Source organism: Eleginops maclovinus, chromosome 3 (assembly GCF_036324505.1).
Source record: "Eleginops maclovinus isolate JMC-PN-2008 ecotype Puerto Natales chromosome 3, JC_Emac_rtc_rv5, whole genome shotgun sequence".
Taxonomy (NCBI): Eukaryota; Metazoa; Chordata; class Actinopteri; order Perciformes; family Eleginopidae; genus Eleginops; species Eleginops maclovinus.
Window position 1 is genome coordinate 4,371,827 of NC_086351.1, and position 26,857 is coordinate 4,398,683.

A 26,857-nucleotide genomic window follows, 5' to 3' on the forward strand; every position below is an offset into this window, starting at 1 on the left:
GAAATACTTACAGTACAAGTAACTCAAAAAGTTCCTTACGTACAGTACACTTGAGTTAAATGTACTGGGTTACTTTCCATCACTGGTAAGATGAGACGGATAACTATCTAAAAAAAAAAACAGCAAAAATAAGAGAAACAAAACATTTAAAACCACAAAAAACGTCAAAGGAGCATTTCAACATTAATAATAACTCAGTTGATACTGCCAACAGTCCAACACACACACACACACACACACACACACACACACACACACACACACACACACACACACACACACACACACACACACACACACACACACACACACACACACACACACACACAATATAAAAATCGTATATTGTCCCACAGTTTCCCACTTCTCACCAGAGAGTGTTTCTTCCCTTTCATCATGTTCCGTGTGCCACCCTGCAACCATCTGTGTCAATTACATATAGAAACTGGTTTTGCAACCGGTTATTTTATAACAATCTGACTCTGAATAGTGGTCCACAAACTTGCGGGACTTGGACATTACAAACACGAATGCAGCTGCTCTTCCCTCTTCCTCAAAAGGAGGATCTATAAGTAATGTGAACAGTTTGCTATACAGTGCCATCCAAGGGTTTGATGCAAGGCTAAAAACAATTGAGCAAATTCAACAGGGATGTTTGTACTTGTCACTGTACTTTATTTTAATCAACCTTTAAGCAAAAATACAGAAGGCTTCAAAGTCAAACGCTATGCTACTGGTCATAGTCCTCATTCTGCAGGAACAATGAGATTTTATAAGAGTGTAAATAGTCTTGTTCACAACTGAACTTCTTTGTCATGCATTGGATACTTTTACCTTTTTGTACATTAAACAGGTTGAGTTAATGTACTGGGTTACTTTCCATCACCAGTAAGATGAGACGGATACAAGTTGATACTGCCAAGGATCTATTTCCCCACATAGTCCGCCTATTACCAGAGTGTTTTCCCCCTTTCTTCATGTTGTGTTGTGCCACCCTGCAGTTTTCTGTGTCAACTATTTTTCAATAGAAACCGGTTTTGCAGTTGGAAAGGGATTAGGGGTTTTTGTAATGTATTTTTTAAGAAACCTTACATTCAAATAACTTATCCATTGAGTTTTAAATATGTGTATAGTACCCAGCAGAATAATAGTATTTATTGTAGACCATTTTCATCCAGAACTGCAAACACAATGTTCAGTGATGTTGATTTAAAAAATATACTGTGAGGACAGCTCTGAATACTGGTCCACAAACCCGCAAGATTTGGGCGTTAGAAAAACAAATGCAACTGGTTTTCCTCTTCCTCAAAAAGGAGGAACTATATTTGATGACAACATTTTGCGAGACAGTGCCATCTAGTGTTTGATGCTAAAAACAATGGTGCAAATTCAACAGGGGTGATGGTACTTGTCATGTCACTGTTTCTACTTTATTTTATCCAACCTTTATTCAAAGTATTCAAAAGTCAATCGACTCAGTACTCTACAACTGACAAGACCTTGCCTTTGTCCTTAAATCCAGATTCCTGGTTTATGGAAGTTCCATTTTTTCCTAATGATTGCGTCATCGTGTTAATTCTGATGTGAACCAACCAAGATAATGGGTGTGACTGACATTAATATTTTGATAGGTTCAAAGTATAACTACCTGCCTCTAACTCATAGTTTGTATAAAAACACACCGAGGACTCAGACATGACAGACATTACCATGATCCCCTACTGGAAGACCCTTTGCTGTGTTTTGCTGTTGGCGCTGATGGGTAAGAACACGTTCAAGATTCAAGATTCAAGATTCAAGAAGCTTTATTTAACCCGAGGGAAATTGAGGTGCAACAGTTCAATACAAAGAAGGAAGGAGAAATATACACTCAATATAACTAAACTACTAAATATACACTAAATATACATCAAATATTACTAAATATAAACTAAAATAACTAAGTATAAACTAAGTATAACTAAACATGAACTAAATGTATCAACAATAAGAGCAGCTTTGCAAATATGAAATAGTGAAATAGTTACAGTAACTACGTAGGTATATACAATATACAACAATACGTATAGTGCAAATGGCAGTAAAGTGTCACTGAGTCTCCAATGTTCCTCTAACGACCTGAGGTGGATGAGTTAAAGAGTCTGATGGCAGGAAGAAAGGACTTCCTGTGGCGTTCTGTGGTACACCGGGGTGGAATGAGTCTATTGCTGAAGGTGCTTCTGCCTGATACCAAACATATTTATTTGTATTAGTAGATAGATAGAATCGGAGGATGAAACCCTCTTTATTTGTCACATGCATGCACACAGCAGAGCACACACAGTGAAATTGGTCCTCCCATTTAACACATCCTAGTACTAGGAGCAGTGGCCTATTGTGCAGCGCCAGGGGAGCAATGGGGAGGGGGGATTGGAGGTGTCCGGTGCCTTGCTCAAGGCGACCCTACGATTCCCAGTCCATGCCCCTACTGACTGAGCCACTGCTGGCCAAATGGTTCAGTGTGTGATATTAAAGCTGATGTTGTTTAATACAATAAGGAAAACATTTTTTAGATCCTGCTGTGCAATTGTAATTTTCCCATATATTTTATAATACTGTATTTCGAAGGTCTGATATTTAAAACATAGTTAGGTTGTTTGTGTGTGATATTGAACTGATGATGTTTAAGAGGCAGAAAAACATGATTGTTGTTTTATTTATTTCCAGTAAAAACTATGAAAATATAACATTTAATATAAAGTACAAGGGGCAGATATCCCACTGGGCTTATTCGATATGATGATTATCTTGTGGACCTATCAGGCCAACCACACTTTTGAGCGAAGCCTGTGAGAAAGCCTTTTCCTCGTGTTAATAATCCAAGTAATACCCCCATCCACTTCCTCCTCCCTGACTACTCCAGGTGCTCCAGGTGTGGAGGCATGGCCGGAGATCTCCTGGCCCGGGCAGGTGACGGCTGGTTCCAGTAAGACGTTCACCTGCTCCTCTCCCTGCAACCCGGACTGCGTCTTCACCTGGTACTTTAAGGGTCGCACGATCAACGGGAGCTCGTTTTCGTGGACTCCTGACGGGCAGGACAACACGGTGGAGTTAAAGTGCAACGTGCTCAATCCACGAACAGGAGCCCGCAGCATCATCTCCATAGTAGACATCAGGAGTAAGTACAGCTGGTTCATCAGGTGTGCAGCTGGTGAAAGTAATTCACTTCAATAACTTACTTTTTCTACTGTACAATTATATAGTCCTTTATGTTTATACCATTTAATGCAACTACTAGAATAGAGGAAGTTCTTCTGCAGAAGGGATACTTTTACTTTGATATGTCACCTCAACTGACATTTTAAAATACAATTAAGCGAGTTCATTACTGGGGATACCTTTTATTTGTCCCACATTTGCATTTGTTATAGCAAGTAAAGATCCAGCGATAGCTTAATATCACTCAAGAAGCATGCATACAAATATTAAAAGAGTAGAAAATAGACATCCAGTAGCAGTAACAGTTCAGCGATATAGCAGCCAGGTGAAAGTATATAGCTATTAACAGTAAATATATATTGCACATTGCACAACAGGAGTGTTATGTGTGTCGGGGTCTACCAGGGCCGTGTTGGATGACTGTTGTGTTTGAATATGGGTGTAGTCCAAGCAAGGCAGCCAGAAGTAGAGGTTAAACATGTGGGGAAGGGAGTCATTTTTGGTGCACTTCCAGGATATCATTTTGAATATACATTGTATTCACACTGCACCAGGAGTCAAGATTACTTTGTTCTCTTCATCGTCATGTCAATACTGAGGTGGGGAAATCGGGGAATCGTTTAGTCCTTCTGTTTGCTCCACAAACTTTCAACAATCTGCAGAGGCTTGTTATCACACAAGCTTATCTTGTTCAATCATGTTAAATCAATTTGAATGACAGAAAAGTGTGATATTTTTGCTTAAGTAAAGGATCTTGCAGCACAAAAGTTGCAGAATTTAAGTAACACATCACACTACAGTATTATCTCTGATGTGTGTACTTCTCATCCTCTTCCTCATTTGGAAATCCTCTCTTTCTGTTGCAGATCCAGTGTCTGTGCAAATCTTCCCTCCAAACAATGTCCCAACTCTAAACCGGACCCTGGTTCTGCTGTGCCATCGTGCTCCACCTGGTGACTTCTCGGGCCCATCGCAGCTGGCGGACCCGGTGGTGTGGTACAAAGACGGGCAGAAAATGACTCCACATGAACAGAAAATAAACAACGTCATGCTTCACTTTGACTCGCTGCTGCCTTCTGATGCTGGATTCTACATGTGCGAGATTACGGTTCACCAGACAAGAGTTTTCAGCCGGGGTTATCTGCTCAGCTGTAAGTATTTGTTAATTGAAGAATAGATAAAAAGCAAGGCAATGTCCTTTATATAGCACACATCAACACAAGGCAATTCAAAGTGCTTCAAAGAACATTACTATCATTAAGATATAGCGACAGGGGGAAGACATTACAAAAGTACATATAAAAACACTCATCAGAGCCAAGAGAATAAACAAATAAGCAATAATAGGAGTGGAAAACAGAAAATGTCTTCATCCTGGATTTAAAACAAGGATGAGATTTAGGTGACCTGCATATATTTTAGTGGTAGTTTGTTCCGGATATTAGGGTTAGGGTTATATATTTATGGAGCATAACAAATGGAATGCTGCTTCTCCATGTTTAGTGTTGACTTTGCAGACAGAAAGCAGACCTGAACCCTTCACTGCTTTATAAACCAGCAGTAGTCCTTTAACGTTAATCATTTTGAGAGACAGGAAGTCAGGGTTAAGACGCCAGAACTGGAGTGATGTGATGAGTTCTTACTGACTCTGAAATAACCTTTCTAATCTTTTTCTAGTCGATGCGTGGAACGTCAGCATCAGCGGACCTGACATCGTGTTTCCAGGCAGATTGAGTGAATTCACCTGCTTGACGAGCTGCTCCTTAAACGTGGACTGTACGGTCAGATGGGAGTTCAGGCAGGGTTTTCCCATTGGTACCTACTTCTCAGTGAATCAGAATAAGCTCAAGTGGACTCCCTCAATGCCCGGTACCTTCCAGAAATTCACCTGTGTTGCAGAAAATGCAGCTGCTGGTCGCTCGGCTGAGGACACCAAGATGGTAGAAGTTAAAGGTACTGAGCAGTATTTTCTCTTGTGTCTCGTCAGTGTTAAATTACTTGTTGAATTCCAAATTATTACTGATTCGTCATTTCTATCCTGGCACAGGTATTCCTCTCTCTGGATCAGAGGCGCTGCAGCTCAGTGGACCTTTTACAATGATGCTGAGCCTGGGACTGCTGCTGCTCTCTGGTTCATAAAGCTGTTAAATTGTATTACATTTTAAGCCTAAATGATTCAATTTGCCTTTTTCCAAATGCTCTTCTTTGCCTTTATCTTGTTCTTTTATTTAATAAATACAGTCGTTCACCAATTCCAATACATTTCATTAATTCATCACAGGTGTTGTACCATGAAATGCTGTGAAAATGAAATAAAAGTGTACCAAAGAAAATGGCTTTGAGTAAATTTGTTTAAAATATGGTCCATATAAATGTAAAAGCAGCAGGATGGCAAACAAGATACTATTAAAATAATCATTCATATAATACTGAAGTATAAAAAATAAACTGTGTAAAAACTGCTTTCATATAAAACTGAACAAACTACTATTGATTTTGAAGATAAAATCACACAAAAGCAATTCTAAAAAAGATTTTCAAAAGAGACAGACTTGTGCAGACCTGACAGTATATGCATGACAATATGTTCCCTTCATAAAAAGGCTGTTATTTATGTACAGACAATGTGTTTTATCCTTTTATCTGTCAGCTGTTTATTCTAACCTGGTTACATTTCACAATGAAGGATATCTGGTGCATGTTTTCTCAGTTTATGTGAATTCAGTTTAAAGTAATAGTGTAGTTACCTGACTACAGTCCGTCAAATAATCAGTACAGTTTTAGTTTTAGGGAAGGATATAGTTATAGTTGCTTCCTGTTGTAATGTTTACTGTTACTGAGACAGTCCAGTGTTTCAACAATCAGCTGTCGTCACGTCCTGTTGAAGTGATTTCCTAACAAAGTCTTGACTTAAGGCATGTTAAAAGAAGGGATGACAACTCTTGGTATTTTCCTATAGCATCTTGAGACATCGTTTGTTCAGTGCACCTCTGACCTGGATGTGTTACTGATTAACTCGGAGGCTGAAAAGGATTTCTGTGCAGTCAACGTCAGTATAAGACTGACTCATTTATACTGATGAGTAGTTAGTGACTCCCTCCTTTTCCTCTGAAAGTGAACAGACAGGAGGGAAGAGACATTACACAGAGCAACAGAGGAGGGAGACAGTGGCCTCGCTGGGATTTACCTTAACTTGTTCCCTTTGACGCAGCACTGTCATTCATCCTGTTTCTAGTTTTGTTTCTGCATCTTTTTCTATGTTATCGTACAGTACCTGTTTCATAATTAAAAAAGGGAAGGAAAACTACTTAAAAGGACAAAGCTTATCTAAAACAACAACAAAAAAAGGTTTGCAATTCCACATCTGAGGAGATTTCAGACATGATTCATATAAAGTGTATAAAGTGCAGTTACATTGCTCAGGTATAGTGTTCCAAAACATCCGCCCTGTGACAGTGACATGTGGCTCTCTGTTCATATAATGTCATTAAAAATTAAACCTAGTTTGCAGTCAAAAGTAAATGTCCCCTTTTTATTACATTAACATAACCTATCAGGTTTTTTGATGTCCTTATCTTTGACTCAAAATTGTCTACCATGCTTCCCACTTGCAACTACTATGACACTGTGATCAATATGTGAATTTACTGGAACAACATAGTATGTGTTATTTCAAAGTTGAATCTAATCCGATCTACTTCAAATCCTGTGTATTTCTATCAGCACTCTCGACAATTAGTGGATCATTATTTGACCTGGACCCTAAAAACATACTTAAAGGCTTAAATATGTGTAGTCTTTGGTCTTTTTGGAATGGAAAACCAACCCTTTAGCTTTAACATCTTGCACAGTCCTTTGTTTTTCTAATATTTCTTGCTTTTTTTCCTGCTTTTCCTTACTGAGCTGGTCTTTTGGGTTTGGCCTGCTGTTTGCTTTCCAAAGGAAGATAATGGAGCAATCAGTTACACAAGAAATGAGCTGTTTTTATAACTGCGCAGTATTTGTTTTATTGTGCATACCTCAGAGGAATGTTGACTTTAGTTTAGATGAGTTAAGTTTGGTTTGGTTAGTACAAAACAAAAGTACAATCAAGATTAAGTCCAAAGTCGTACTACAGTGTGTTTCCTAATGTAAAACATCAATACACCAGCAAGCTTATAAATATACTGCATTACTCTTAAAATCAAAGAAACACATTCAAATTCTAACTGTGGGAGTAAGCTTGCACTTCCAAGTTTCCCATAATCCATTATTTGATCCGAAAGCATTATTAACACACTTGTATTGTGATGAGTCATTCCACCCAAACATCCACAAACCCATACCCATATTTACACTTTAAAAAAACAAGGCGTTCTCTGGCCCGTATAAAACAGGTGCATACAATCCTCCTCACGGTCAGCACAAAGCTCAGCAGGATGATTCTGCTCTCTTCTAGGGAAATGTGGTTCTTCTGGTTAGGGTGTTGGATTACACGCCCAGGACATGAGAGCATCAAGCAGTCCCATGGCAAAGTTCACGGCATATATTGGTACCCATTTGCTTACACATTTGCAACATTATTTTGCATCCCACATTATTTATTATGGGTTATGACAGATAACAACACACACACACACACACACACACACACACACACACACACACACACACACACACACACACACACACACACACACACACACACACACACACACACACACACACACACACACACACACAGACCGACCGACCTACTGCATATCCTGTTTTGTGCCTTGAATACCAGCTTTAATTGTCTGCCACTGTGACTTCTTCTACAGACTCTTGAATATAAGAAGTTCCTCTCACACAGTCTCCCTTTTTTTTTAATTCTTGGGAGTTTAATTATATGTTTATGTTGATATGTGGAATCAACAGGCTCTTTTGTCCAGATAACACTTAAAACCCCTATCACATGGAGGAAACAAGAGAAGCTGGAGATACTCTGTTGTCACTTTACGCTTCTCTACATGTTGGACTTTTTACTCCACTTCATTTAATTGACACCTAAAGTTACTTTCAAATCATAATACATGCAATCATTTCGTACTCAACATATAATCAACAAGCAAATAAGAAACCTAGCACTGCAAAACTATTTAAATAATGCCCACTTTAACTGTCAACATTAATGCACTACGTATAGATGATGATATAATCCGAAATAAGCCGATCTGCATATAGATGTTTTTATTTGGGTATACTTTGAGTATAGTTTGATGATCATACTTAGGTCATTTTACTTAGGTAACATGTCAATGGCTAAATAGACAAATCAGTAGAGAAGGATATGAAAAAGACTGGATATCTGTTGTTTTAAAAAGTAACTTCCCTCAACACATATGTTACATCTCAAGGTTACACATCATGCTCTTCTGTGAGAAACACTGAATAGAAACATAAGGTTTGTTTGTCTACAAGAAAACGTCACAGGTCTTCTTCAAAATATAATAAAACGGTCAACCAGTCAAAACCAAGTATTGTAATGAAAGTCCAACCGGCTATTTCTGTTTAAAGAATATAAATAAAAAGCAATACACTGAATAGATAATTAGCCTGATGACAAACCATTCAACTTGTGCTGCTGCCCCTACTCACATTCATGCTGTTCCAATAATGCAGCCCAGTCATCAGTCTCATCTGTGTGTGTGTGTGTGTGTGTGGTGTGTGTGTGTGTGTGTGTGTGTGTGTGTGTGTGTGTGTGTGTGTGTGTGTGTGTGTGTGTGTGTGTGTGTGTGTGTGTGTGTGTATCAGGTACATAACACAGACGTACTTAGATACTCAGATACTGACCTTTGCACCGCCGCAGCACAAATAAAGGTGTGCTATTGAGAAAGGTAAAATGGTTTGCCTACTCAACGTCTATTTTAGACTCGATTTATAAAAAGAACGCTGATTGCACTGTAAATATTTAATATGCTGGTCGAGTCATGCAGCATACAGTATCTCGTTACAGTCCGTATCATAAGTGAATTCTTCATGTAGATGTCAGTCATTGGTTGTTGTGTTACTAGTTGCTAGATGCAGTACGCTGAGTACACAGAACTGATTCTCAATCTCTGTGTACTGCACAGATCGGCTGCAGGTGTAAAGCTGTTGAAAACATATGAAACATGACAAGGACAGAAGAACAGCACACACCTTTTACCAACATTTTAATACTAATTCATAATCAAATAGAGCAACTGGATAAATAACCTCACCCATATTGTAGAACAAACTGATGCCTCCTGGTAAATATTCAATTAATAAAAGACATTTCAAGCAGGGTAAAAACGTTCAAAGTGATTCACAAATGTATTGCCGAAAATAAACCAGGACAAGTTTGGACCATCAAACCATCATTCATAATGTGAGACCAATGCTGATTGAACCAAGGAGTTGACTGATGATTTTATCGATAGTAACTTGCTTCCACTAAATAGTCACTAGAATATATTAAATATCAAATAGACACTTCTGAGGTAAGAGGCCTTTTTTAAAGTCACTCAACCTTTACATGCTTTACATTGGGAGATTTTGCTCTGGTGTCTCGAGGGTAAGACCTTGTAGAAGTTCTCGAATCCCATAGAATAGACACGGTCAGTAGAACGGTTTTCCTCTTCTTAGGCGGCGTGAATATGCTCTCTGTATACATGAGATATAGACTGCAAAACACTGATTTCATTCAATGTTACTTTAAGTTCTGTATGGCTGTGTCCATGCTTACAAGGTGAAACAGGATTCTCTCTGATATGGGATTTGTGTTGTTATACACTTCTATAAAGCTCATGTAGTTATTCTTCTATTTTCCAAGTGGAAACTGACCTAACGTTTTCCACATCCAACAACAACCCCCACCCCCAAATCCTCCCTCACATACCATATGTCACAATTTGTCATATTGCTCATTGGCAATTTACAGAACTTCACCCAATATGTAAACAAGAAATGGCATGCTCCTTTTGTTTGTTAGGCAAGAGTGAACGCCAAATAACCAGAAGCACCTGCAGATAAGAAGAGGGGTTGCTCGTGCAGGTATTTATGAGTAGGGGGCCTGACGCTTGTTCTCTTAGTAAAATAGAGGGGGAATAGTGAGGATATCCTCAGACCATCAACAGAAAATGGAGAAGAAAGCTGAAGGAACTGTGGCGATTATATTGCTGGCTTTAATACAAGGTAGGCTCTTTTATAGCTGATGAATTTGATAAATTATACTTGATTATTCTAAATGTTGAAGCTCACCTCTTTTGTTTCAATCAAGCCACTTAAACCTTCTTTTACATACATTTCTGTAGTGTTATTGTTTCATTTATTAGCTTTACTTACAGTTGTTGTGATGAGTTGTCTGCTTCTTCCTCACAGGTTACCCATATTGTGTCTCTTAGAGGCTGGCATTATGGGAATTGTAGTCTTTTAGAGTCCCTTAACTACAGAGGTCACTCAGCGACAATACTGGGCTTTTTCACAAAAAAACTGTTATTTATATTAAAGTTGATGACAAACACTGTTCTCTAAAACATCTGTTGTCTTTGGAGTCGGGGTTATAGGCTCTATTTTTATTGAAAAACAAACCATCTAACTTTTGGAATCATTTATTTTCTATGCTTTAATTCCCCTGTCTTCTTCCTATCATGGCCTGCTGTTTGCTTTCCATTGGAAGGCTTAGGTGTCAAGAGATATATTGGAAATAAACCGAATGAAGTCGTCATTGAGCTGCTCACTTTGCTTCTCTAGGTTTTCCGGCCAGTGGTGCTGTGGAGGTGCTGCCCTCCATCAACCCTGCAGTGGTCGGGAACTCCGTGACGCTGTCTCTGTCTCCGTCCACGGCTCTGAACAGTGGCAGCTGGGCAGTGGGGGGTTCCCTCATCCTCACCTGGACCGGGGCCCAGCAGGCCGTCTTTCCCAATCACACGGGCAGGGCGACAGTGGATGTCCAGACCGGAGCCCTCACCCTGACCTCCGTCACCGTGGCCGACTCGGGGGACTACACTGTCCAGAGCACTAGCCCCATGCTTCAGGCCAGCGCCTCCCTCTCTGTTTATGGTGAGAACAAACAAATGGTGGTAACATATTTCAGTAGTTTATCCATTACAAAATCTTCCACTACCCTCTTCTAGATATTGCATTAAAATCCAGCCCATAATGAACATGTTATTCAACTCTTGGTGTGGTAGTTCACTCAGGCACACATAGGGGGAAGAGGAAAATATGCTGATTAATTGTTTACACTACAAGAACAGGTTCCTGTTGAAATGGTAAATGAGAATCCCTTCAGAATTCTGAAAATCCTGAAGAATTCAGGTTTCTACACAGTAATATTTGCACTGATAACAAGCCGACTCTTTTAGTCCTAGGAAGTTATTTTCTGTTTCCATCAACACTCACCTTTACCTTGTCCTTCTGTGTACTTGTTCCTTCAGTTCCTTTTATTGCTGCTGGGTAAATACATCCAAGACACGTATCTGCATCCCCGTGTCAAACCTAATCTATAAGAACTTTATCAAATGTTGATTTGAATATATATAAGAACATAATGTGCTATTCATTTGAACTCAAATGATAAGGGTTACTTAAATATATAGATTCCATACAATATTAAAGTAAATGTTGAGCAAAGCTGTCAAACCACTTTCTGCATTAATCTTGAATGTGTTTATACATCAGTATTAAACCCTAAAAGACTTTAATTTAATTTGTCAAACTGTGGTAAAAACATTTGGCCCTTGCCTTTATAAGTGGAAGGCAAACACAAATAATATCTGTTCATCTCAGTTAGGACAAAAAAGAACAAAACAAACAAATATCTCTAAATATAGTTTAGCTCTGACAACACCACCTTTAACAATCTCACGTATAAATGTGAAATTAGATTTAGATGGTAAAGAGATGCTATTCAAACCAAATCCCAGATCAACTGTACGCTAAAGGGTCTTGTTTGTTTGTTTTCTTGTTGTCTTAATCTGACAATAAATGAAAAAAGTGTATCGTATAAAATAACGACAACTTGTGTGGTCAAACATTGAAGTTGTTTCGTCCCAATTGCTCACATCTTCTACAATAAGTCACTAAGCTTTTATCCCCAGCAAACTAACCTACATACACTTAATCCTTTAGACATGTCTAAGGCGTTAAGTATCTCGCCCAAGGACACCTCGACACTTGTTGACTACACGGGCTGGGGGTCAAACTGTTGTCCCTCTAACCATTGCCCATTTCCTCCCATCAAACATTAACATCCAGAGACCACACAGGAGACCTAAATCCCTGGGCTAGCATTTGATTTGTGAGGGCGGACCCAAGGTAGAAATAATAGGTGGTGCTGACATCAGCTTATTGATCTTGCTGATTAATTACAAGCATGTGCCATATCGCTACGTTTTGGGTTCACCCTTGACGCCGGGTCTGAACATCCATCCATTTTGTGGATGCTATTCCTCAACTGCTTCCTTCTATAAATATGTTGAAACATCTTGTCCCTTGTCTCCTCCACCTGTCTCACACAGAGCTCATCTCAAATGTGATGCTGACGGCCAATCAAAAGGACCTGGTGGAGTTCAACAGTGCGGCAGTCTTGACCTGCTCCGTCTCCTCTGGATCCTCTCTCTCTTTCCTCTGGATGAACGGCAGCTCTGAGGTGACAGGAAGTGACAGAGTTCAGATCACAGATGGAAACTCCACTTTAACAATAAATAATGTGACCCGCTACGACAAGGGACCCTTCAGCTGCCGTGTGATCAATCCTGTCAGTAATGGCATCAGTGGTCCGGTAAACTTCACCATCAGCTGTGAGTAGGATGGTGATATTTAAGTAATACTACATTTTCTGACAAGTAAACCCCTTTTGTATTATGTATGCACCATTAAACAAAGCAGATTCCTTATATGTTTAAGCCTACTTGGCAATAAACCTTATTCTAATCTGTGTTTTTAACCTTTCTGTCTCTTCCTCAGATGGTCCGGATAACATGGCGCTCACAGTGAATGGACGAAACACGACTTCCTTTTCCGCCGGATCCAATCTGACCCTGCTCTGTTCGGCACAGTCCAATCCTGAGGCTCAGCTGCAGTGGGCGTTCGGAGGAGAGCTTCTGAACACTACGGGTCCACTGTTGGAGCTGCTCATTGTTGGCGAAAAGCAAAGCGGATCGTACTCCTGCCTGGCCTTGAACAATCACACCAACGTGAACAGCAACATCACCACCAACATCATGATAGCAAGTGAGTTTGATAGTATACTATAGAGCCGTCCACCTCCATATTTCTCCATCGGTTTCTGATTTTTTTCTCTCCACAGAGTCTCCGTTGTCAGGATCTGACCGACGAGCTGTCGATGTGGGGCTCCTGCCGCTGCTGCTGTTTGTTGGATTCCTGTCTTCATGGCAAGGCAAGTTGTAGAATAAAGTCTTGTTAATAATTCGTTCATAGTCCTTTATGTTTGGATGGTTTCCATACATTTTTTCTCTCAGACAATGTAAAACAAAGTTCATTATTCCAAACAAGATTCAATGGTGAGAGGTGAGATATATTTAAGGTCAAATCTGCTTCTAATAAAACTTCCATTTGGGATAATTTGTATTGTTAGTTTCTAATGTTTATGATTATGTAATCACTTAAAGCTTGGTTCATGAAACAGCTGAAAAACATAGCAAACCCATCATCTTAATCCCACAAAACGTTCAAGTTAAAATATATAATTAGCTCCCAAAAATGGATTTACTATCATTGGGGACTAAAGCATTTCAAGCAAATTTCAATACAGGCCTTGTTATTCTAGATGACTATTAACAACACATTGCCAAATCTTTTGTGTGTGAAAAACCATATGAAGAATTACGCTGACAATCATCCATGCTTGAATGAAACTAGCTTTCTTAAAGTGATTTAATCTGACTTGACTAATCATTTTATTACCTATCTCTCTTTCACAGATGTCGGTTACTCCTTCAGTCCATAATGACTCTGATGCAGTGAAACAAATCAGATCCAGTGAACATTAAAACAACAATACATCATTTAAAACCAATTAGATGTGTTTGTAATAATTGTTTGTAATAATTTTTTACAATCGTGTTATTATAATCAGATTTGATCACGATCATTTGTGTCAAACACTTTTCTCTTTGACCTATTTACATTGTTGTGTTATGTTGACTAATCAAACAATGAACTCTGGCTGATAAAGAGTACAAAAAAACCATTTTGTATAACCACATACCTCAAACAAAACAATCTATCCAGCCAACTGAATATTCCATTTAACACACAATAAACAAATGCCACTGCACAGACGCGCTAAGTGTTGTTTTATTAAGTCTGTGTTTGTCATACTCTGTAGCACTCGTGATTTCCACTGCTTGGACAACTTGGCTGCCATTCTCCTGTCTCCCACCACCTCCACAGTGTCCAGAGGACTCCCTAGGACAGAGCTGGCCAATATCATATTACATAAAAGTGTATTTCCTCTGGGAACAAATAGTATTCCTAATATTCATTATGAGGGTCTGCAGATGCATTAACCCGTTGAAAGTGATGCAGCTGGTTATCCAATGACAGTCAAGATAAGACTTTTCTCCTGATGAATAGTTACCAGTGATACACATTCAAAATGATTTCCAATAGTTGCTCCATTGACTTATCAAGTAACATCTCGAAAATGTATTATATTTGCATTAGCAGTCTCGCCCTTGGTTATCCAGTTTGTTCCACCTGTATTTAGGAAACTTGTGTTGTGTAAGCCCACAGTCTCCTTTGTATCAGTGAACCAAAACTCCACTGAGCGGGTCTTTGCTCTTGTTCTTATCTGGTTTGTTTAAAGTTGCAGAACAACTGAGGTTTACAGTAAATTGACACACCTTGGTGGGGTTGGTGCATTGACCAAGGCAAAACAAGGTGTGGCCATGACTGTGAGGTGGCTCAGTGATGCTGGGGGTAAGCATTTACTTCATATGAATCGAAAGCTTGAGCCAGGTAGAGCAAATATTTGCTGATAAAAAGTGTGAGCACACAATATCGCCCGATTTGTATTATACAGTAATAGCGACGGCCAAGTCCTGAAGAAGGCTCTAACTGGAGATTAACATGAATGTTCTGGTAGTGTTTGTCCTGATCTTGACCACCATAACCTTTGCAACAGGTAAGGTGGATTATTTTTGTTACTTGATTTCGATGTATATGTTTTATTACATTAACTTAGTTAACCCATTGGTAGCCAGTCTACAGATCCTAATGATATAAAAGTATAACAAATGCTGCTTTGTGTTAACTTTGAATCTTGTATTACAAATATTGGTTTGCGGATAATAATTACATTTGAATTTTTACGAAATGTTTTCTGTTTCAAGGTACAGGGAGCCAGAACATATATGCTTCGAAGAACCCGGTACCGGTGGGCAGCAGCGTCACACTTTTCGGCAAAGACAATGTCACAACGGGAACATGGATCTTTGACAATAATTTGATTGTCTTAATATTTCCGGGAAATGTAATCATCTCCAAAAATTGGAAGAACAGGGTTACATTCAATTCAACCACCGTATCATTGACTATAACATCAGTACAGCTGGAAGACTCTGGAGTATACACATTACAAGATATTAATGACTTTATTGCTCGGTTAACACTGTCAGTCCAAGGTAAGTACTCCTTAATATACTTTCTTACACTCTACGTATCATAAATAAAGCTCAGTCTTGGCAAACACACACACACATAATCAACCTTTCATGTATTGTATTGAAAGACCTAGTATTTGCATATTTGAATGTGTACGTCTATGTTTGCCAAGTTTTGATTCGCAGCATGCAAGTCTGTAGCCATTACGGTCACCTTGACTGTGACTACAGCGAGCAGAATGAGTCAGCTTCGATCGTGTCCTAAGGTTTCGATCTTCAAATTAAATAAATAGGACATTTGATTGTATTTTTTATTGTTTTAATACAATACAAAAATGGTCAAACTGTCTCTGTAAGTATCAGTCTAATGACGTGGACTAAAGTCAAGTACAATCTCAAACAAGACCATGTGTTCAGCCATCGAGCTTTTACTTAAACCAAATATTTATACCAGTGTCCCTATATTATTATTATGATTATTAGGATTATGATTATATTTAGTACTTAAAGGAGTGTACAGCTGGGGCTGATGGGAACGTTCTTGACTGAAAGAAATAAAGCCTAATTATTGGACAAATGTAACTCTGACCTGATGATAGAAATAGATTAAATATTTAGGCATACAAAATGATTACACTATATTCAGGTTTACATTAATGAATGTGCCAAATTGATTGGCAATATATATAGTAGATGTTGAGATGTTTTGAAACGGATTGTCTACATTTAGGCCAATATATGATGCAGGGATGACGTATTGTTGTAGTTCGACCTGGAGGTAAGCCTGGCACTAGTTTCGTGGCCAATGGGATTTTTCCATTTGATTGTAATTTTGGATTATTGCAGAAAATAAGATTTGTGGTAAATATTTGCATACGGTTTAAATATTTTCTTTAACAGGATCATTTCCACATATTAACAAGCCTTACATGCTTTTCGAGGCGTAAATGGAAATGAAAAGCGAGTGCTATTCTGTCAACATACTGAATGTATAAGGACTTCACATCACCACCACTAAGCTACAGACAGACTTGTCTACAGCTTGATGATGTCTCATTCAGCCATTTCTTAGCAACAGGTGTTAAATACACACATAAAAGCTTCATAAAATTTCCTCTTTTTGTTTTACTGACATGTTTTATGCTGCACAATGAACCGTTAGAATTCATAAGCTTCGAATAACCACAGACTTGATTTTAGACCAAAAACCCATTCAATAAACCCATTGACTTCCTGACAAAGAAAGCTAAGATGCTAACATTGCTAGCAAGACTAATAGAAACTCTAGTTTGAATCTGACTACAGTTCATAGCATATGAGTCATATTTCAAGCTCTGCCTACTATTGAGAAGAGACACAACATTTAGAACCTAACAAATAGCTGGTTCTTTTCCTCTTCTGCCACAGTGCCTATTTCCAATGTGACTCTGACAGCAAGCGCAACCAACCTGGTGGAGTTCAATGACACAGCAGTGCTCAAATGCTCTGTGCTCAATGGCACGTCCCTGTCTTATGTTTGGATGAAGGGCAGCTCAGAGGTGGCAGCCGGAGCGGGAGTACAGCTCAGCAATGGAGGCGCCACTCTCACCATAGTCAAGGTGACACGCTATGATGAGGGGTCGTACAGGTGCAATGTGTCCAATGGTGTGAGCAATGCTCTCAGCCCCCCTGTACATCTCAACATCAACTGTGAGTTTGTATGTAATAAAAGCATAAGTTACATTAAAGAAACTTCAATCACTCAACATCAACCCGTTAAACAAGTTCCCTGTTCTTGCTTCATCAGATGGTCCGAGTAACACAACAATGACAGTCATGCCCATGAGGTCCACCTACAGAACGGGATCTAACATCACACTGTCTTGCTCTGCGGAGTCTAGCCCCCCAGCGATCGTCCAGTGGATGTTTAATGGGGTGAACCTAAATCACCTTGGCCCACAGCTTCAACTGGTTATGGTTGCAGAAAACAACTCGGGAATTTACCAATGCACACTTCACAACACCATCACGTCCAGGTTCACGAGCCAAAGTGACACGATCAAGATTATGGGTAGGGTTTGGATTTGATTCTCAAGTATTTGAGCCATATTAAAGGATTGTTGCTGGTAGCTTACTTAAAGGTGAAAAGAGCTAGCGTAGCTTTGTTTAAAGATAAACAACTCGGCCCCACTGCACCTCTAAAGCACTGTGATGAAAAGTCTGTTTGCCTGGCATGAATAAAATGTAAAAACAAACAGTGGAAGTCATACATTTGTCATTTGCAAGACCTTTTCTCGGATGTGACGGCTTTAAATTGGGTTGTCTCCATGATGTTGCCACAAAGCCAGCTGAGTCTTATATTTACACTGACATTATTGGATGTAATAAGCAATGATATATACAACTGTAATTGGTGAGCTTCAGAGGTGCTAATGTACAGCTTTAGTTAACCGAGCCGTTTACAGTCTTTATGCTAAGCTAAGCTAAACTGCTGTTACACAGTGGTGTCAATCTTCTCATTTAACTTTCAGAAAAAAATGAAATACAGTAGACGTATACACAACTACGTCAGGCCATTATTTTAAATATGCTAGTGATATATATGCCATATTTATTAGATCAATGTGAATTTTGACTAATTTCCCTTCTCCTTCTACAGCACCGATAGCAGACGTTGTGGTGAATCACACAGGTGCACCAGCAATACTTCATGAGCAGTACACTCTGCATTGTGAAGTGACTGGTTATGTTGATAACATTCAGTGGTCGAGGAATGGTCAACCTATTACTGCTGACAATACAACAGTCATTGATATGACCAACAGGACACTCCTTCTCAAGCCAGTCCAACTTTCAGATAATGGAGATTATCGGTGTCAGGCTTCTAATCCTGTGAGCAACATGACCAGCAACGCTTACACAGTTAAAGTAAACTGTAAGTATTTTTAATAGTATCTCCTGTAGATGCATAAAGAGCAAAAGTATTGAACAATTGTAACCTTTTCACTTGGTTTCTTACATAAAAAGATGGCCCGATGACACCAGTGATTGCAGCACCTTCCATGGCTCTGACAGGACGAATGGTAACCTTCAACTGCTCAAGTGACTCTTATCCACCCAGTCAAATAAGCTGGTACTTCAACGGATCCCTGCAGGCTACCACGTCAGTATTTGTAATTGGACCTCTGACCTTCAATATGAGCGGGCAGTACACATGCGTGGCCTACAACATCATCACCCGCAAAAACAGCACCGCTGACAACATGCTGACTCTTTTGGGTAACTAAGAGAACAAGAATAGCACTCCCAGCACGTCAACTTTTTATTTTAACATTTGCTTTTGCTAGTAAGTCGAAGAAGTACTTTTCTTATCTTTTGGATTTGGACAGGCTGGATGTTTCTGCAGGTTCCAGCAGGCTTTATGCTAAGCTAAGCTTAACAACTTGCTGCTGCAGCTATATACTCAACAGACACATGTCAAAGGGCTGACAATGACCCCATTCTTATTGTTCATTCACAAATTGCTAAACCAAGCCGCCAATGTATTAAACATATTTTCAAGTTTAGCCAGCTTTTGTTTTCTGTCTTTCCATAGCTCCAGTGACTATGGCATCAATAAAGATTGTCGGAGCTCAGCCAATCATGAACCAAACATTCACTCTAACCTGCGAGACAGCTGGAAGTGTGGAGTCAGTTGGCTGGATGTATAATTGGTCCAAGCTGCATGCTGATAGCACAAAACACTTCTCAATGGACAACACAACCCTCACCTTTGATCCTGTCACAAACGCTGACAATGGGGACTACAATTGTGTGGCTAACAACACACTCAGCAGCTATGTCGGTCCCATCTTCTCCTTGGACGTTTTCTGTGAGTACTCATTAGAAAGAATTTGATTCAACCAGAACCAAAGAAGTAAACCATCCAAAACACTGTAATACTGCAGTTTAAAATAGCAATTAATGTAATGAATTTACGAGGATTTATACGAGACATAATACATACTGATTGATATAACCTCCACATCAGACTGTTGGTGTCAGGTTAAACAAAAGTGGACTCCTCCAATCATGCACAGTTGTAAGAATGTTTTATGAAGGTGATTTAATGTAATATCTCTATGTTTAGATGGACCGCACAAGCCAACTATCATGGGACCAAGTTATGCAGGAGCTGAAGACAATGCCCCTTTCAGCTGCTACGCATCATCAAACCCTCCCAGCTCCTACACATGGTTTTTCAATGATTCTGTAGTGTCCAATACCTCTAAGTATGTCTCCCCTCCTCTTACCGAAGACATGAGCGGGAATTACACATGCATGGCCTACAACAACATCACCGGGAAACACAGCACTGCATACAAGATGCTCACTGTTTTGGGTATGTTACCGTACCATAAATAAACAGTACATTTAGGTGGAAATGTACTGGGTTTCTTTCCAGAGATTTGCATGATTGTTGCATTCTGTCTGTTAAATATGAAGCTAAAGCCAGCAGAGATTAGCTTAGTTTAGACTCGAAACAAGCTGAAACAGCAACCCAATTTCCATCAAAAGAAAGCAAATGTTTCCTAAAATATCAAACCAATGTTTATTTACTATACTACGAAAATGAAGAACCCTAACACGTTTAGCCAATGTTACATTTTAGCTGCAATCTTTTTTCTCTCCCTCTACAGCTCGAGTGACTTTAACGAAAATCAAGATTGTTGGAGCTCAGCCAATCATGAACCACACTTTCACTCTAACCTGTGAGTCAGCTGGAAGTGTGGAGTCAGTTGTCTGGATGTACAATTGGTCCCCATTGTATGCCGACAATAGAAGAAACTTCTCAATGGACAACACCACCCTCACCTTTGATCCTGTCTTAAACTCTGACAATGGGGACTATCAGTGCATAGCATCCAACCCATTCAGTAGGAATTACAGTCAAATCTTCATACTGGATATTTCCTGTGAGTATTCATCATGTATTTTATTCCAATCCCCTTTCGACATGGCAGGGCTTTTTGAATCCATCAAAAAAGAGAGAAATTCAACCAAACATTTTGATTATATGATTTAAATAAATCTGGAAAATGTTTTTTGGTGTCAGATTATCCAAAAGTGGACTCCAGCATTCATGCACAGTTCTTTGCATAAGTTCTTGACAGTCATGTGAACATTTTTTTTCAGTGTAGGTGATTTTTAATGTTATATCTGTGTATTTAGATGGACCAAAAATGCCAACTATCATGGGACCAAACACCAGTAAGAGAGGAGACAACACCACATTCAGCTGCTACGCCTCATCAAACCCTCCCTGCTCCTATCAATGGTTCCTCAACGGTTCTGTAGTGTCCAATACGTCTGAGTACGTCGCACCTCCTCTTACTGAAGAATCGAGTATGATATACACGTGCGTGGCCTACAACAACATCACCGGCATGAGCAGCACTGCATACAAGATGCTCACTGTTTTTGGTGAGACTCTATTTTACAGTTCTGTTATATGTTTTTTCTCATGCACAAACAGGACATTTGGCTCAGGAGAAACCTAAATAACTGTTCCTTCTTTTCTTATCAGATGCAATTGAAAATGTACAAGTAGAAGCACCGATCAATCCTGCCATAGAAGGTCATTTTTATGACCTCACGTGCAATGTGAGTGGAACTGCTGTGCATTATTACTGGATGAAAGACGGTGAGCCTCTGCATGAAGACAACAGAACAGTTTTCCACATGAATAACAAGGTGGTCACTTTCAACCCGCTTGAACGAAATGATACTGGACTGTATCAGTGTGTGGCTCTGAATCCTTTTTGGAACATGACCAGCCCTTCTCACATGCTTCTTATGAACTGTGAGTAACACTAAAGTGACAATTATTAACTGTCTTAATCCATGGTATTTGAAGTTTCTAAATGCAGAACCACGAGAGCCTACTTTCTTTTTTCCCGTTGCAGATGGACCAGAAACACCCGTGATTGATGGTCCAGCTTTTGCTGAGACAGGAAACTCGGCTGTCTTCACTTGCTCTGCCTTATCAGTGCCTCCTAGTCATTACAGCTGGTGGTTCAATGGCTCCAACGTGGCCAATTCTTCTATGTTCACAACTCACCCTTTGTCTTTTAATATGAGTGGAGAATACACCTGCATGGCCTACAATGATGTGACGGAAAACAACAGCACTAACTCCAAGATGCTCACTGTCATTGGTAAGAAACCTGTGTTACAAACCTTACCTCATACTCTAATCTATATCTTTCTGCATATAATATTCATGCTCATTTCCAGGTTCACGTTTGTATTTTGTGCTTTTACTGAGACATGTTTACATGCCTTCATTTTCGAAAAGGTCTTTCTTGTAAAGACTGCTGTAACGCTTCTTTTCACCCTCTGTCTGAAACCAGAGCCCAGTCTGCTCTGATTGGTTAGCTGCCCAGCTCAGTTGTTATTTGTCAACCACTTACGGATGTCCCACCCCTTATCCTATCACGTACAATGTGTTGAAGCGTTAGCCAATAGAAGCGCATGTGTGACGCAGTGATGTCACTGTGTTATGGAATTAAACAGTGAGTCCAATGGAGATTGCAGGACATGTACATGCACAAAAACCTATGCAACACACTACAGGAAAGGGAAACCCCAAAAGCATAACATATTTAAATAGCACTTTCGTTCTGATTGGATGCTTAACTGCATTTTAAAGTTGAATCTTTTCTAATGGGTTTGATTCCTACAATGCATGTCATCTACAACTGATGAAATGCTGAATGATTCCTGCTGTGCTTTGTTCCCACAGAGGCAATAACGTCAGTGATGATCCGAAACACCACAGTTCCAATAAACACTAAGATCTTCACTCTCACCTGTGAAGTTTCTGGGCCTTATGAAATGATCTACTGGATGAAGGACAACGTGCACCTCAACATGACTCAATCCACTGAAAACCCACTCATGTTGTACCACATTAAGAACAACGAGCTGCACTTCTATCCGGTGAATCAGATGAGTGACGGGACTTATGAGTGTGTAGCTATCAATCAGGCTGGTCAACACAGAAGCCCCAAATATATGCTCCTGGTGAACTGTGAGTACATCTGTTGTTTTTACCTAAAACCCTAATTTATTTCATTTGTAAATGCTGCATGAAAAGGTATTATTGCATCCATAACAATAGTATAACGGAAACGACGCATCACATCTTCAAAGAGCGCTGCTATCTTTAATAATCAGGTGATATGGACTGGTTAGGCAAATGTATTGAGCTGGTGATCAATGTAAAAGTGAATATATGGTAATAACTTTGAGTCATCCGGGAGGGACTCGGAGTAGAACTGCTGCTCCTTCGCGTTGAAAGGAGCCAGTTGAGGTGGTTCGGGCACCTAGTGAGGATGCCACCTGGGCGCCTCCCTAGGGAGGTGTTCCAGGCACATCCAGCTGGGAAGAGACCGAGGGGTAGACCTAGGACCAGGTGGAGGGATTATATCTCTTCGCTGGCCTGGGAGCGCCTTGGAATCCCCCAGTCAGAGCTGGTTGATGTGGCAAGGGAAAGGAAAGTTTGGGGCTCTCTGCTGGAGCTGCTACCTCCGCGACCCTGACGGAAAAGCGGGAGAAGATGGATGGATGGATGGATGGAAACTTTGAGTGTTGCGGATTTAGACCTTTAAATTTGAGCATTGTGAGCCAAGGCAACACATTTTCTACCTTTTTAGTGTACCTTATTCTGACCAGGTCTCTGTCTCCGTGTTTGCAGACGGCCCTCTGAATGTGATGATCTCCGGTCCAGAATATGCGAAGGTTGGCAGCTCCGTCTCCTTGACGTGCTCCGCTGTATCACAACCAGAGTGTGACTTCCACTGGTTCATTACCAAACTGTCATTACCGGATGTGCAGGCCGGCCCTGTTATCACTTTCTCTGTGACCAAGGAGAATGAGGGGATCTACATATGCAAGGCGAAGAATCCTGTGACCGATATCGAAATAGTCCAGTATAAAACATTCAAGGTCATTGGTGAGTGATATGATGAGCGCTTGTTGACTTTATTGTATGGTATGACATCCATCATGTTGCTAGTAATCAATTCAGAATACGTGCTTTACTAAATGTAGCATGTCATTTATTTGTTGTTGTTTCCGTCCCTTTCTTCCTCTAAGGTCACGCCACCGCCCTCCACTTCCATTCCCAAGGCGTTCTGATGCTGATGGGGGTGTTTGCTTTATCTTTCTCTGTGCTGTTCAACTGAGTCCTGCACATTTTGTTCAATTGCACCCTCTACAGTCTTAACATGAACAGTCATGTTATAAAATGTATGGAAATTTACTGTGTAGTCAATAATGTGATTTTAATGTCATCAGTTCTTGTGTCTTGTTGTTTGAAAGGCACAGATGATTTGGAAAGCGTGACTGACTTTATTTATGAAGTGCCATTCATACGCATTGACATTTTAAGGGGAAATCATATAAATATTGTTTTGGTTTTTTTTGTAAAATGTATCGTTGTGAGTGGGTAAAGGTAGGTGTGTTATTGTGGTGGTGTTTATTGTTACAGCTCTTTATTATAATTCAATACATGGCCCAAATGAACATCATACTACCTGCATTCTTCACTTTTAACACCTGCAGTTTTTAGTGTTATGATACATTTCAATCAAAGTTAAATATAGATCTCATCATGCTTTAATTCATTGATCATTCCTAAACAATAAAAAATCAACACAATCAGAATCAATTTTGTTGGGACTTTATTGAAGAGGATACATTGTGCTTATTCAGGAAGCTACAGTCATGCAAACATTGTCAAAAAGCAACTGCTGTTTTACAAAAAGTACAATAAAGAGAAAGATGCATGTTAGCGATAATTGTGTAAATGTTTATTATAGAACTTCTTCCTTGTTGTTCATATCGGGACACTGGGACCCAAGTTCCTGGTTTTGCTGCCCTTGATCGGTTTGGAAAGCTTTCTGCACTTCTTCAGATTCTTGTTTTTCTTGTTCTGGCACTGACTCTTCCCTTGTGTTTTTATTAATCCAGACAAAGAAGAAAAAAAACAGATTAAGTTTCTTTTATTTGCCCCTTTTGAAGAGTCCCTTAATGTATAATCACTATTCCATACAAACCAGTGGAATATACTAAAAACAAGACTGATATCGCTTGTTTTTTTTATGAATCTCTAAAACTATAACTCACATTTTCCATTCCTACTTGTGCGTCTGCCAGACTGCTGACAAAGGCAGAGTGTTTTCATCTCTTTTCCTGGGTGCCCCAAACACACAAAAAGAGAACACGTGTTTAGGATGAAATGCACTCCACGAAAACTAAGGCTGTTTTTACATTCAAACTGCTTAACTGTATCACCAAATATGATGTTTGTTCACTTTATGCTCATAAGGGTTGCTTTTACCTTTACAGTTGCAAGGTCTGGTGTGCTGTCTTGGGATGTTGATTGGATTTGCAATAGTCAGTGGTTCAAAAACAGGGGCTATGACACAATTGATCGAAAAAATAAAGATTATTAATGAAAATGGAAGAATTAAATTAACGCAGATACAACTCAATACATATTAATGGACCATTTGTGTGTTTTAAACATCAAAATCACATACCATCCGGGAATCTGCTGACATCCAAGGATTGTTCATGTGTCTTAGGAACACCTTTGAAAAATCACAGAATAAAATGAACGGGATACAAACATACTTAAATACAAATTTCATCCCATAATTCTGATAAAGTATACACTACCTTGGCTGTGATCAGTAAATATAAGCAGGGTGAGAACCAGCAAAAACAACAGTCTTGGTCCCATATTGTACATTAGCAAATCCAATACAATCGAGTCCAGGCGAAGAAGTCCCGCAAGTGTACTAACTTCAATCCCAGAGAGGAAATAAAATGGGTGTTGTTTGGCTCTTTTATAAAGGATGGTGTTGATTTCTGAAATGATATACGGTACGTGGCACACTCATAGACTGCCAGGTATTTGAAGCTTGAAACTTGCCCTACCAGCACCTTTCACAGTTGGTGACTGTGAATGACAGGAAACATGTCCCTTTGCCAAAAAAAACTGTTTGTGGGTTAATGGCTCATTGAAAAAATGCAAGACCCACATGATTCTGATATCCACTGAAAGAAAACTTAGATTTTCCCATGTTTTTAGGTCCCAAGTAACTTAGCTAAGGATATTCTAACTGGGTGTTCTTATGATATGATCTCACAAAAAAATAGTCAAGATGCAACCTTTTTCTTAGCCCTGGTTAAGGCCTTAACGGGGGAACATATAGGCATGTTTCTAACTGTATCTGTGAACTACTGTTATAGCATGTGCAAAACTAAAATCTCAAAAGGATGTGCTTCTGACTTGGTTGGTGGTCTGTGCTGGGCCTATTTTTTTAAAATCCTTGATAATTCTTTTCATGCTGTACAGACTTTTTTAATCATCAATCAAAAAATGATGCATGACGTTATCAGCCTTGTCGATACCACTGCAATAGGTGCACCACTAACTGTCACATGCTAAATCATGTGTGTCATAATCCAGGCAAGTTATGGGGTCTGTTATCTGCTCTACGGAACTCTAGGGCAAAACGAGACTTGTTAGTCAATCTTGAATTTCAGAAAAGCAGCTCATTGCACAACAATGTTTAAGACTGGAAAAAAACAGGTCAATCAAAAACCATAAATTCCCTGCAGTCATCATATGTACACCCTGCTTGTTAGTTATCACTATTGAAGATGTCCTTTTATGCTCATTTTCAGAATCATATTTGAGTTTTCTGCCTCTACTGTGACATGTCTCCATGCTTTTATGTTAAAAAAGGTCTTTATTTTTCTCATACCACCTGTGCTGCAGTACCTCTTCTGTCTGAAACCAGAGCCCAGTCTGCTCTGATTGGTTAGCTGGCCGGTTCTGTTGGGATTGGTCAAGCACTTAGACATCTCACGTCCCTTACTTACAATGTGTTTGGGCGCTACGCAATAGAACAGTGACTGTTACATAGTGATGTCACTATGTTAGAGAAGTAAATAAAGGAGTCCTATGGAGGTGTTTCAGGGGGGGAGAGAATTTAGCATTTGCAGACCAT

The 26,857-nt window shown here is 39.6% G+C and overlaps 3 protein-coding genes and 1 long non-coding RNA gene across 4 annotated transcripts; 3 read left to right on the forward strand and 1 right to left on the reverse strand.

Moving 5' to 3' along the window:
- The first annotated feature begins 1,658 nt into the window (after positions 1–1,658).
- LOC134861283 (uncharacterized) lies at positions 1,659–5,531 on the forward strand. The gene is made up of 5 exons (XM_063878376.1): positions 1,659–1,762; positions 2,903–3,157; positions 4,065–4,349; positions 4,876–5,151; positions 5,246–5,531. Exons 1-5 carry the CDS (start codon positions 1,696–1,698, stop codon positions 5,335–5,337), a joined length of 975 nt encoding a protein of 324 aa, XP_063734446.1. The 5' UTR covers positions 1,659–1,695; the 3' UTR covers positions 5,338–5,531.
- Positions 5,532–10,322: 4,791 nt separating this feature from the next.
- Positions 10,323–13,596, forward strand: LOC134861680 (carcinoembryonic antigen-related cell adhesion molecule 6-like). The gene is made up of 5 exons (XM_063879087.1): positions 10,323–10,377; positions 10,936–11,244; positions 12,705–12,986; positions 13,153–13,419; positions 13,496–13,596. The coding sequence occupies exons 1-5, from the start codon at positions 10,323–10,325 to the stop codon at positions 13,594–13,596; spliced, it is 1,014 nt and encodes a 337-aa protein (XP_063735157.1).
- Positions 13,597–15,117: 1,521 nt separating this feature from the next.
- LOC134861228 (hemicentin-1-like) lies at positions 15,118–24,500 on the forward strand. Its single transcript, XM_063878255.1, has 15 exons — positions 15,118–15,334; positions 15,543–15,833; positions 17,220–17,501; positions 17,599–17,862; positions 18,451–18,726; positions 18,819–19,070; positions 19,387–19,662; positions 19,921–20,172; positions 20,471–20,746; positions 21,003–21,254; positions 21,358–21,633; positions 21,737–21,988; positions 22,576–22,863; positions 23,530–23,787; positions 23,931–24,500. Exons 1-15 carry the CDS (start codon positions 15,280–15,282, stop codon positions 24,017–24,019), a joined length of 3,639 nt encoding a protein of 1,212 aa, XP_063734325.1. The 5' UTR covers positions 15,118–15,279; the 3' UTR covers positions 24,020–24,500.
- Positions 24,501–25,769, reverse strand: LOC134861311 (uncharacterized). The gene is made up of 5 exons (XR_010165387.1): positions 25,518–25,769; positions 25,379–25,429; positions 25,177–25,254; positions 24,963–25,028; positions 24,501–24,785 (listed from the first exon to the last, which is right to left on the reverse strand). It is a non-coding gene; the product is annotated as an uncharacterized LOC134861311 (long non-coding RNA).
- Positions 25,770–26,857: the final 1,088 nt, after the last annotated feature.